Source organism: Micromesistius poutassou, assembly GCF_964030765.1.
Source record: "Micromesistius poutassou genome assembly, chromosome: 16".
Lineage (NCBI taxonomy): Eukaryota > Metazoa > Chordata > Actinopteri > Gadiformes > Gadidae > Micromesistius > Micromesistius poutassou.
Window position 1 is genome coordinate 5,882,167 of NC_140286.1, and position 12,500 is coordinate 5,894,666.

At 46.4% G+C, this 12,500-nt stretch overlaps 1 protein-coding gene across 1 annotated transcript in view; it reads right to left on the bottom strand.

The window, feature by feature from the left end:
• The window catches only part of xkr4 (XK related 4), a gene marked incomplete at both ends in the record, with an annotated part of 19,231 nt that overhangs the window by 2,700 nt on the left and 4,031 nt on the right, over window positions 1-12,500 (bottom strand). Inside the window, one exon of the mRNA XM_084480934.1 lies at window positions 2,588-2,787. Within this exon, the coding sequence (XP_084337060.1) occupies window positions 2,588-2,787 (200 nt within the window). The remainder of the gene's footprint in view (window positions 1-2,587; window positions 2,788-12,500) is intronic.

Genomic DNA, 12,500 nt, shown 5'->3' on the forward strand with positions numbered 1-12,500 from the left:
TCCATTGCATTGTACCCATGCTACCTGCAGCATCCAGGACAGCCCTGAACACAAGCAGGGCCGATGCGACCGCGAAAGACTGCAGTGCTCAGTGGCAACGCAGACACTCCCCAAGGCCATGCTGTCACTCAGAGATCTCCTGCTCCCTTCTCTTCCCCTTGTCTCCTCCGCTGCTTCTTGCTTAGACGCCTCAGCTTCTCTCTCTCGCTCTCTCTCTCTCTCGCTCTCTCATTGTCTTTCTCTCTCTCACTCTCTTGCTCTCTCCCTCTTGCTCTTTCTCTCGCTCTTTCACTCTCTCTCTTGCTCTTTCTTAATCTCCCTTTCACTCAAACACACACACACACACACACACACACACACACACACACACACACACACACACACACACACACACACACACACACAGATATCAATAATGGTTTCCTTCACTAGATTTTTCTCTCTCCCTATTCCTCTCTCTCTATTGCTCTCTCTCTCCCTCTCGCTCTCTCTCACACTCACTCTCTCTTGCTCTCTCTCTCTCTCACACACACGCTGTCTCTCTCTCTCCCTCTCTCTATCTCTCTCCCTCCTTTACTCCAGGGCAATGAATCACGTTTAATTACATTGGTCGGAGTAGACTTCCAAAGACAAGACAAGCAGGAAGTGTATGCTTCTGTGTGTGTGTGTGTGTGTGTGTGTGTGTAATATGTGTGGGTGTTTGAGTGTGGGTGTGTGTGTGTGCATGCATGTGTACTTGCGCCATTGACAAAGGGAGAGTGATGAAAGACTGAGAGTTAGTTCACATTTGACAATCTTCCCTCACACAGATCTTTATAGGTGCAATTGAACTCATGTGTGTGTGTGTGTGTGTGTGTGTGTGTGTGTGTGTGTATGTGTGTGTTTTTGTTGGAAATAGGCCATTCTAGTGCTTAGGGGAGTGCTGTGGGCATACAGAATCATCGGTCCCCTACAACTGCCCCTCCTCCCCCCTCTCTCTCTCTCTCTCTCTCTCCCCCCCCTCTCTCTCGCTCTCTATCTCTCTCTCTCTCTGACTCTCTCTCTGACTATCTGACTCTCTCTCTCTCTCCCTCTCTCTCTCTCTCCCCCCCTCTCTCTCTCTCTCTCTGACTCTCTCTCTCTCTCCCTCTCTTTCTGTGTCTCTCTCACTCTCTCTGCAAAGGGGTGTTTGTCCCTGTAACCAGGGATCTCTCTCTTCCTCTGCTGTGTCACTGTAAGCTGGAAGTGGAGACTGAGGGGGAATACAGCTTTTTTTAAACCAATAACCTGTCTCTTAATATTGATTTGCTTTGTTTCGGTGGTCGTGGACTAGTTCAAATGATAACGAATACCAGTTGTATAATATCTTTAAACTTGACATTTCATGAATGAAAGGCCACACACTATCTATTCAATGTAGAAACAATGTGGAGGATTGAAATCAGTTGTTGGGATACATCGATACTGTTGGTTTACGTATGGTGTCCTATCTCTTCTCCATCATCCATCATCCATCCATCACCCATCCATCATCTATCATCCATCCATCACCCATCCATCATCTATCATCTATCATCTATCATCCATCACCCATCATCTATCACCCATCATCTATCATCCATCATCCATCATCCATCATTAACCCATCCATCATCCATCCATCATCCATCCATCACCCATCCATCCATCCATCACCCATCCATCATCCATCCCTCCATCACCCATCCATCATCCATCCATCACCCATCCATCCATCCCTCCATTTATCCATCCATCCATCACCCATTCTCCATTCATTTCACAATGACATGTCATTAATACGCTTTTCCTCCATCCATCCGTTCAAGCCGACAGCACTCCACACTCCCTAACTATGGGGTCTCTCGACTCTGGTTCTACCGCTCATTGGCTCCCTGTGTTTCTCTCGGCTGCTCTCCACTCAATGAACAAGTAGTGCGACAAAATAAAGGGAAAAAGCAAAAAAAACAGAAAGGTTGCTTTACATTAGTGTCCTGGTGCAGTGTAATTACACGAGTAACTACCGTGTAATAAGCAACGTCGCCACATGTAACAGCATGTACTTAATTAAGTAATCACACAGCGTGGTAAGGGTAAGGGGTTAGGGTTAAGAATAGGGTATAATGCGTCACTTCACTACAGTGGAACGAGGACACTGTAATGTCCTGCTACTGATGGATAACGAGTGGAAGCACAGAAATGTTCAAGAGAGAACTAGAGAGGGTGAGAGACTCACAGAGACTGCTTTGGATTGGACTGCATTGTACCAGAGATGGCAATCTCTGTAATCCATAATTGCATTTCTATGCTTGTGATGGTCATGCAAGAACATGTGCGTGCAATGCGTGCATGTTTGTGTGCATGTGCATGTGTTTGCATGTGTGTTTGTGTTTATGTGTGCGTTTCTGTGTTTGTGTGTGCATGTGTGTGTTTGGGTGTGCTTGCATGCACGTGCATGTTTGTGTGTGCGTGTGTGTGTGTGTGCGTGCGTGTGTTTGTGCGTGTGTATGTGTGCATGCGCGTGTGTACGTGTGTGCTTGTGCACGTGTGTGCTTGTGCATGTGTGTGTGTGCGTGTGTGTGTAGTGTACCTTGCACCGCCTGCAGCTTGTGTGTCTGGATGATGATGCAGAGCTGCAGCACCAGCTGTGGGGCGCTCTCCAGGAAGGTGGCCAGCAGGTGCAGCATGCTCACGTCCGCAAACTCGTACACCATCCTCCAGTAGTAGCGCCAGCGCTCCGTCTCGCCGCAGCGCCGGCTCCGCACGCCCAGGTAGATGCTGTGGAGGTACCTGTCAATGGCAGGGGGGGGGGGGGGGGGGGGGGGGCGGAAAAGGGCGTGGTCATTTAGAACAGGCGGAGGGTTGCTGGGGGTCAGAGTAGGAAGGACGACAGAACGCTAGGATCGATGTCAGGTATAGTTGGTCGAGACTCTACTCAAGGTCTTTATAAACTGAACATGGAGTCAGAGAGGGAGGGACGGAATGAGAGAGAGAGAGAGAGAGAGAGAGAGAGAGAGAGGAGAGAGAGAGAGAGAGAGAGAGAGAGAGTACTGTACTATTGACTAGTACTGCACTTTATTCAAAATTGCACATCCACATTTTTTCAAAAGTAAATGTGGAAAATATGTTATGTGTCCATATTTCAGAAACACAAGAAACACTCCAACACAGAGGGACAGAAACATACAGTTGCTCCCTCCCTCAAACAAAGGCACATAATTTGACTGCTTGGCCCAAAGACATCTTCCGGTTATAAACATAAATGTTAAACAATCTAATTTTGGATTTTTTTTTTACATGTGTCTGCATATGCATAACCATAACAATATATCTGTATTGCTTTCTATGAGGGTAGTGATTTGATAAATACCTGCAATAGTATTTTAATTTAGCAGTGGCATCTTTAATTATGTATCTTTAAAAATGGTAAGTCAACTGCCTGTGTGTGTGTGTGTGTGTGTGTGTGTGTGTGTGTGTGTGTGTGTGTGCGTTGGCAGGTTTGCATTGGTATTTAGAGTTGCTAACCTTTGACTTGGCATTAAAAAAGCCTTTCCCCCCCCGCCAGGCATAGATAGTGAGGCATGCTGTGAATACACATTTCTATGCGTGATGAATGATTCTTACTCCAGCAACGGATAGACCAACCAACACCCCCTCAACGCAACTGAAATGGCGATGAACTCGTCATTGAATCAACATCCGATGCTCAACCGCCGGCAAAAAGACGCCATGCGCTGGTGTATCAAAGAAACGCTCTGACTACCAAACACAGATCCGTGATTGAATTCATGCTGTTTTTTTGTATCCTTCCGCTGTTTATCTCCGTGTGACGAGTCAGCTTTGTGGATGTAAGACGACACTGACTTCCAGCCCGCCTTTCAAGAGCACTGCATCCTTCCTTGCTGTATTTCAATAGGGCACAGACTCATCTCTCCCTGGCTGCCGCCTCAATGGACCTAAAGAGACTGCGCTAGAAAAGAGCATAGGAATAAAGTCAAAGACCCTTGATGGGATAAATGTGTCATCAGCAGATGAGGCAGAACATTTGCGACAGCGACAGGGCTATGCTCAGGAGGTAGAGTCGGTTGTCTGGCAACTGTTTGCTGGTTTGGCAGGTTGCTGGCTCGAATCCCCGGCTCCCCCTACTTAAGCGTCCCTGAGCAAGACAGATAACCCAACTGCTCCCGACGAGCTGGCTGTGGCCTTGCACGGTCACACCGCAGTGAATGTGAGCCACTCATGGGGGCCGCTGGTGAGAAGAACCTTGTTTAAACGCAGTACATCTTTATACAGATGCACCGATACAGATACCAATACACCATTGCTCATTACAGGGTTTGTTGCCATTTTCGTGTACAGTAAATTGATTGCGGCAATTCTGTGCCTCCGACATTATATATTATCTTGCACTTTATCATCCCTCTGTTATTTAATATTATATTTACAATATTGTTTTTCTTTTCTCTGCATCGTTTTTAGGTTTTATGTCTCTTAGATGATTCTCTGCTATGTGTCCTCCTCTTCCTTCCTTGGTCTCCCACTCTCCCTTCCCTCTATTCACTCTCTCCCTCCAGGTCAGTCAGAAACACAGCAGAGCATGAAGCTGCGGCCTGTAGAGCCCCAGGGCCCACATGAACTGAGGAGAGAGTGAGGGAGAGAGAGAGAGAGAGAGAGAGAGAGAGAGAGAGAGAGAGAGAGAGAGGGGGAGAGATAGGAAGAGAGAGAGGAAGAGATAGGCAGAGAGAGAGGAAGAGATAGGAAGAGAGATAGGAAGAAAGAGAGGAAGAGAGCGAGAGAGAGAGAGAGAGAGAGAGAGAGAGAGAGAGAGAGAGAGAGAGAGAGAGAGAGAGAGAGAGAGAGAGAGAGGGGGGGGGGAGAAAAGCTAGGGGGAGGGACAGAGAGAAAGAGAGACAGAGACAGAAGAGAGAGATATTTCTAAGGCCACAGCTTGTGCTACTAAACCTACAGCCCTGCAGGTGCTGTGAGAACAATGTCTCTCAGATTGTTCATAAAAAGACATCCACTTTTCACTCTTGCTTCCTCCACAAAATATCTTCTTTGTTTGCATTCTGCGGGACGAGTCCTTGTGTCACTGGCAGACTTTGATGAAGCATTGTGTGTTTTATCAAAGCAATGGGAGCAGCTTGACGGAGTGGGAATATTTATAAAAACACAAGATAATGAGAGATACGCCATGGGGTAAACATTTCTGAAAATACAGTATTGCTAAAGTGAAATGCATTCGTACACAAACAAAATCTGATCAAATTCAAAGCATGACTATCAAAAGAAAATATCAATAAAAAATATATGAGTTCAACGCTAATACCCAAAAGCCCAAAAATGAATCCTACCAAGAACTCTATTAATACAGGTCTACATAATATGTTAAGTGTTTCTCTCAGTGTTTTGACAGACAGCGAGCACATTACTCACATTGTTGGACAAAAAGTGGCAATTCATTATTACTGTATTTCAGTTAAAAAAAACACAGCACAAATATCGGAAGTGTTTAAAAGAAATGGTCCCAGCAGCCGGGTCCTTTACCCACACTGCCTCAAATCAAGAGACTCCTAATGAGCTGCTTCCCTGCCTGCGACCTAAATATTTCTCTCTCTCTCCCTCCCTCCCTACCTCCCTCCCTCCCTCTCTCTCTCTGTCGCTCTCTGAAATATAACCAATACTCAGTCACCTACTGAGCTAATGAGCTGTAAAATTAGCTTCCATTGGCAATAAAGGAATTGAATATTCAATCTGGACCAGTTGCACTCAGAAGAGGAAGGGAGGAGGCCCCTCCATGCACACACTCAGAGTGATGCCCTGTTTGGGTTAGTTAGGGGTAGTTAGTTAAATCTCTCTCTCTCTCTCTCTCTCTCTCTCTCTCTCTCTCTCTCTCTCTCTCTCTCTCTCTCTCTCTCTCTCTCTCTCTCTCTCCCTCCCTCCCTCCCCCTCCCTCCCTCCCTCCCTCTCGGCTTCTTATCATGTGGTGTGGTGCATACGTATCAAGGTCAGGTTAGAAACTGCAGCATCCTCCCTCTCTCTATGTTCATGTATATTCAAATTTTTCAGAGGGATGCTGCAAGATGTGTCAAGTTGAAAATACTAAATAGATTTTTGTTTTTTTGGTCTTTTTGTTTTGTTTTGTTTGTTATTTTCTTGTTATTTAAATGACGTATTTCCTTCTCTTACCTTCTCATTCAGTTCCTACATAACCAAAACCCATGGCCAAAGATAGAGAGATGGCATGCTTGTCTGTATGAATAAAGACAATAACTACAGATGTCAACACTAGCACAGCATCACCATATTGTTCTCTAGTATTAACACAATAATTGGCACATTTCAAATCATTAAGAGACTTGTAAGAGATTTGTATCCGACACAGCAGGACAATTGTGACCCAATCTGTTCTGATTCAAGTCAAAGTGAAGCACTACTAGAAGCCTATTACTATGCTCGTGGAGAAGGGGAACTGTGAAACACAATAAAGTGCGTGTCATCTCTGTGAAAACAGGGAGATTGTCACGGCTCGTGCAGGGAAGTGAACTTGAGTGCAGAGATCAAACTCAAGGGTGGAGCAAAAGAAAGCCAGGCAGACAGAAAGAAACCTACAGCAAACAAGGAGCCACCATACTGGGACCAGGCCCTTTCTCAATCAGCGTTCTTGTCTATACTTATAGACATGCAGACGTCATCAGTCGCAGCCCAAGTTCTGTTCCATTCAAAAGTCTGCATCTAGCCAAACACACTCCCAATGTTCTGGCCCCGCCCATTTTATCGTGGCTGCATTGGGAGATGACATCATTTGGGAAAGCCAGGTATCCCAGAATGCATTTCGGAACAACCAGCGGCAGCGAAGGCGAAGGCGAAAACTCCCAACTGTTATAATTCTGATAATATTGTAACAAAATTATAATTCTGATAAATTTGAAAGAGAGTACTGCCAGGATGAGGTCCGATGGTGAGGTCATCAAGTGTTCCGGTCGCAAAGCGATGGCCACCACCTCCTCGGGAGGGCGTTGTACTCCAGAATCGAACTTACCAAGTCTACTTGGCCACTACCAAGAACGCCAGTCGGTACTCGGCATACATAAAGGCCCCAGGAACCAGGGAATTAATCACACGAGACACAGGTGAAGGGAATAATGAACGACCACAGCGGACCAGCGTTACACTAACGACACAGAGGATCACCAGGGAGTCGGGGGAGTCGGGGGGGTGGGTCGGGTAGCCTGGGCACCACACAACTCTCCCAACGTCATGTTTCCTTTGCCCTGCAGATAAGGTCTGGCCCCCCCTCTGAAACGGCCCAGGTACGAGATCACAACCGACCAATCACAACGAGAGGCACTTTGGTCCGCGCCCGTTGGTGACGCCCCTTTGGAAAGCCAAAAAGGACGGGGAGGTTCCAGACTAATTTGCTGTCTGCAATTCGTCTGGAACCCTTACAGAAATAAACAACTGAGTGTAAACACACACACACACACACACACACGCACACACACACACACACACACACACACACACACACAAGCACACAAGAACACACACACACACACACACACACACGCTGCACCTCCTTGAACGCTCTTGACGCATAAGGCGGGCGCCTGTTTCTGTATCATGCTTTATTCTTGATGTGTGTGTGGGAGTTAGCAGTGAGCGTTCTTATAGAGTTGAACCCGCGTGACCCCGGCGGTGTGCGGGGTACCAGCCAGGCGCTCTATGAATGAACGTCCTGGCCCACTTACTGCTTATCTGTGTCATCTTTGTACGCATGAGTACCGTCGGTATATACACACACACTGCGCACACGCGCGGCCATGCACACACATGCGTGCGCAAAATGCACACACACTTTAGGCTTGGTGTGTGTGTGTGTGTGTGTGTGTGTGCGCATGTGATGGGGCGTTTTCAATCATGAGAAGAGCTGATGGGAATTGCCCGGTTCATTTACTCATAATTGATGAAGGACATTGATTCCTAATTGTATTCTAAAAAACAATCAATGATCGTAGTTATTTCAAGTGGTAAAGATAATGCCCACGCTGTGAAGATATAACATACGTAGCTATGGACAGGAAGATTAGAAAGGTCTTTGGAGATGCGGATCATATAGTGCACCGTTCAACCGAGAAGACCAAGGGAAGAAATCATCTTTGGCGGCTGGCAGACACGTGATCAGGAATCAATAAGTACTTAGTAACCTTTGGATCGTGGCGTTAACAGGAGGGTACTTTCCCAACCGGGATTAATGACCGATGAGAGAGAGAGTGTGTGTGCGTGTGAGAGTGTGTGTGTGTGTGTGTGTGTGTGTGTGTGTGTGTGTGTGTGTGTGAGTGCTTGTGAGTATGTGCGTATGAATGTGAGAGAGTGTATGTGTGTGAGAGAGTGTATGTGTGTGTGTGTGTGTGTGTGTGTGTGTGTGTGTGTGTGTGAGTGTGAGTATGTGCGTGTGTGTGTGTGTGAGAGAGAGTGCTTGTGAGTATGTGCGTATGAATGTAAGAGAGTGTGTGTGTGTGTGTGTGTGTGTGTGTGTGTGAGTGTGTGTGTGTGAGTGTGCATGGGCATGTTGAGGGAAATTGAAAGTGATGGAGAAGGTTTGAAATAAAGGTTCTGAAAAGAGTCGGTGTACTGCATCATATACGATAGCTGACAATGATGCCTCGCTGCAACTACATTACCCACAGTGCCTCACTCCTGCCTGCTCCATCAATTCTATTACATGATAAATTAGCATTGATCGAGTATGAGTATTATACATCCCACTTGTAATGGCTCTTATCCGTTTTAAAAAGGCTTCACATGCCCACAATAGATGGCAGCCTCTAACAGGAATCCACTAGCTCTGGAAATTCTTGACACACCAAGGTTCTAAATCCTTGTGCACCTGATCCCACACACACATACGTACACACACCGTTTTAACCCGTCCAACATCTACCCCTAATACCAGTGTCCAAGTGAACCTCTGCACACAGAGGTCCACTCAGTGATTAGGTCGTAGTTTCCTCATGGCTGCTCATCATTCAGCACTCTGTTTGTACACAGGACCTTTTTTAAACCTTTGACCTCATTACTATTATAATTATTTAGAAAATAATCCATAGTCTTTGCTTCAGCAATGTACTGTGACCCCATCTGCATACCAGGCACGGCACCCATATGTGGGTCTTGACCCAAAGGTGCGGAACCATTTCCACTAATCCGTGAAATCGTCATGCTAACATTCGACAAAACCCAGTGGGAAACGGAAAGACCAAATCATTTGTATGACCGTTTTCCCGCACAATATGTTTTTCTCCACAGCAAACAATTCTTCGCGATTCCAATTAGTAGCAGTACAAAGTCTCGTACCCAATTCAAACAAACCTCTAATCTTTCAAAATGCAAAGCGTCATTCATCTCAATCCAAACTTGGAAGAGACTTACAATCCACCCGGGGAAAGAAAAAAAAGTCGCTACGTTGCATCATGATTCCAAATGATACTCCCCCCCCCCCGCCCAACAACACATGGCGGTGCGTTCTTTAGTACCATAAACAGCCTATATCTCCCCAGCGCGGACAGGGAGTGTTTTACTGCGTTAGCATAGCGGGGGCCTCACACCTCCTCACAGTAAATCCAGGTGGGCTGCCTTGATGTCTCCCGCGGGGGCCGTAATAGACTGAGAGTGATCACCGTTTTATTGGTCACCTCTGGCCAGTAGGAGGGGAGTGCCAATGATCCTGTCTGGTGAAACACACACCGGCTTTTCTCCTGCACATCGCTGGCTTTATGAGCCATCGACCCGGCGCCATCACTCAGAGAGGGCTTAGATTTACATGAGGCTGCCGCAGCCAGCCAGGCCGACGTTGAATACAACACAGGCTGGTGGAACTTCACACAAATACACATACACACACACACAACACCACACACGCACACACAACACCACAGACGCACACACACACACACACACACACAAACACAAACAGACAGACGCACACACACACACACACACCACCCCCATCACCGACAGACACACACACACCACCAGCACCACACACACACACACACACACACACCACCCCCATCACTGACAGACACACACACACACACACACACACACACACACACACACACACACAGGCAGCCATATCATGCCTCCGCCTGCCAGATTTACAATAAAATGTTTGCGAGCACACCGTTTCCCCAAATGAGGAGCGCCTGGCTGCACAAACACAGAGGAACAGGCTCACTGTTTAGTTAATTACCACATGAAAATCCACTCCTAACACCCCCCCGCCCCAACACACACACACACACACACACACACACACACACACACACACACACACACACACACACACACACCATCCCCTCATTAAACAAAGGACCAGGCAAGCAAACAAACAGACCACCCGACACACAGATCACAGGCGTGTGATACGGAGCCAGGGCGCTCGGCTGTGTGTCGGCGGGCCGCGCCTGGCAGCGCCCTGGTCCCGCGCCGCGTTGCGTAACGACTGACAGACAAGTGTGCCATTTTAATGCACTCCACCAGGAGGTACTCCCCACCCGGCGGCAGTGGGGCTGTGTGTTTAGTGTTTAGGAGGGGGAGGGAGGGAGGGAGGGAGGGAGGGAGGAGGCCTGATACAATCACTATGATTGTTGGGTTGAAACACATGCCGTGGCACTGCCACAACACTTTTAATCAGTTGGGAGTTTTCTGTATGACTGTGTGTGTGTGTTTGTATTTGCTCTTTAATGTGTGTGTGTGTGTGTGTGTGTGTGTGTGTGTGTGTGTGTGTGTGTATGCATGACTGTCTCAATGTATGTGTTTGTGCAATGTGTTCACTGAGGGTGAGGGTGTGAGAGTACTTGCTATATGATGTATGTGTGTGTGTGCCTTTGTGTGTGTGTGTGTGTGTGTGTGTGTGTATATATGTGTGTGTGTGTGTGTGTGTTCATGTAGGTGTTTGCGTGCCTTCATGTGTGTGTTTGAGCATGCGTGTATCTGTGTGTGCGTGTATGTGTGTGTGCGTGCAAGCAAGCAGTGGGGGCCACCAGGCAGAGCGAGAGTGTGAGTGTGTCACCCAATGCAGGTGAAATGTGCAAAGACTGCTCCATCTATACCAGTATACCCCTCTTCATCTGGGGGGCCTGAGAGACGCGCGGTTGCATAACAGAAGCCACTTCGTCAGCCCTGTGCGCAACAAGCCACAGAGATGCCTCCTCTCCTAAAAGCTTCCTCCAGAGAGAGGGAAGTGGAGCAGGAAGGAGAGGGGGGAGGGAGGGGGGGGAGAGAGGAGATGAGCGCAAAAGAAGGGAAATGAAGGAGGAGATGAAAGGAACACAAAAAGGAAGAATCAAGACAGGGAAAGGAAGCAGAAGGAAGCAGAAAGCGAACGAGAAGCGTAGCAGTGGATGGATCTATATGACGGTTGCCCCCTTTATGGCTGAGGCATCTCAGGAGTACATTCCTATTGGGATTTGTGTTTCTATGATTCAATATTTCACACTGTCATCAATGTTAGCCTCATCAAATAAAGTATAAGCTGAGCATTCCTGGTCAGCAGCGCCGGCACAAACAGCGAGTTCACCTAAGGAACAGCAGAGTTAATTCGGAGGAGACACAAGCCAAGTAGTGCAGTGATTGTTGTGGCATTTGACAACATGCAATTTTGATGTAGGGATGTGAATAACTCAAATTTTTCATGGTTGAATAATCAGTGGGTGGTATGAACGAATAATCGATTATTCGATGTGTGCCGACATTCACAAAGGCAGCCATGGATCATCGGCAAGAAATCACTTAATATCTTAAACGCAAAAAAACTAACTTTAACAGTGATCAGCTGATCACTGTTAAAGTTAGTTTTTTTGTGTTTAAGATACACAAACACTGCAGTGTTTGTGTTGTATGCATATATATAAATATTTATGCTTGTGTATTGTGTATATTGTTTCTGTACATGATTAATAATAATTAAAAAAAAAACTAATAGTGCTACAGAACCAACATTAGTTCCGTCCGTTAATTTTTGTTTATTTGAATGGGAAAAAATGTTAACCAAAATTCCAAAATTGACTTTGACCCTCAGGAACGAATAATCAAATATTCTGACCCATTCCTATTTTGATGAACCACATAATAGAAGGAATGTTCCCCCCCCATGGATTCCTCAATAATACCTTGGGTTTTGCACAAGGCCACCTAAGGTGGAAAACATTTTTCAGTTTAATCACTATACACATACATATATACCAGGTTGCAGTTTTGGCAATTTTATCTTCAACCTTTATAGAAATGTCCCTCCGAAAGCGCATAGCAAATGCAGGCACATATCAATCATTTCACACTCTGTACCGCCATCTGCAAGCGTACAGAAAAATACAATGACTTATATGTATGTGTGTGCTTGTCATGGTTCTTTCACTTTGATCAAAACACACAGTATGTTTTGTACATGTATATCCCCCCCTGTCATCTGAAACTTGTATGAGCTTAAGCTGACAACA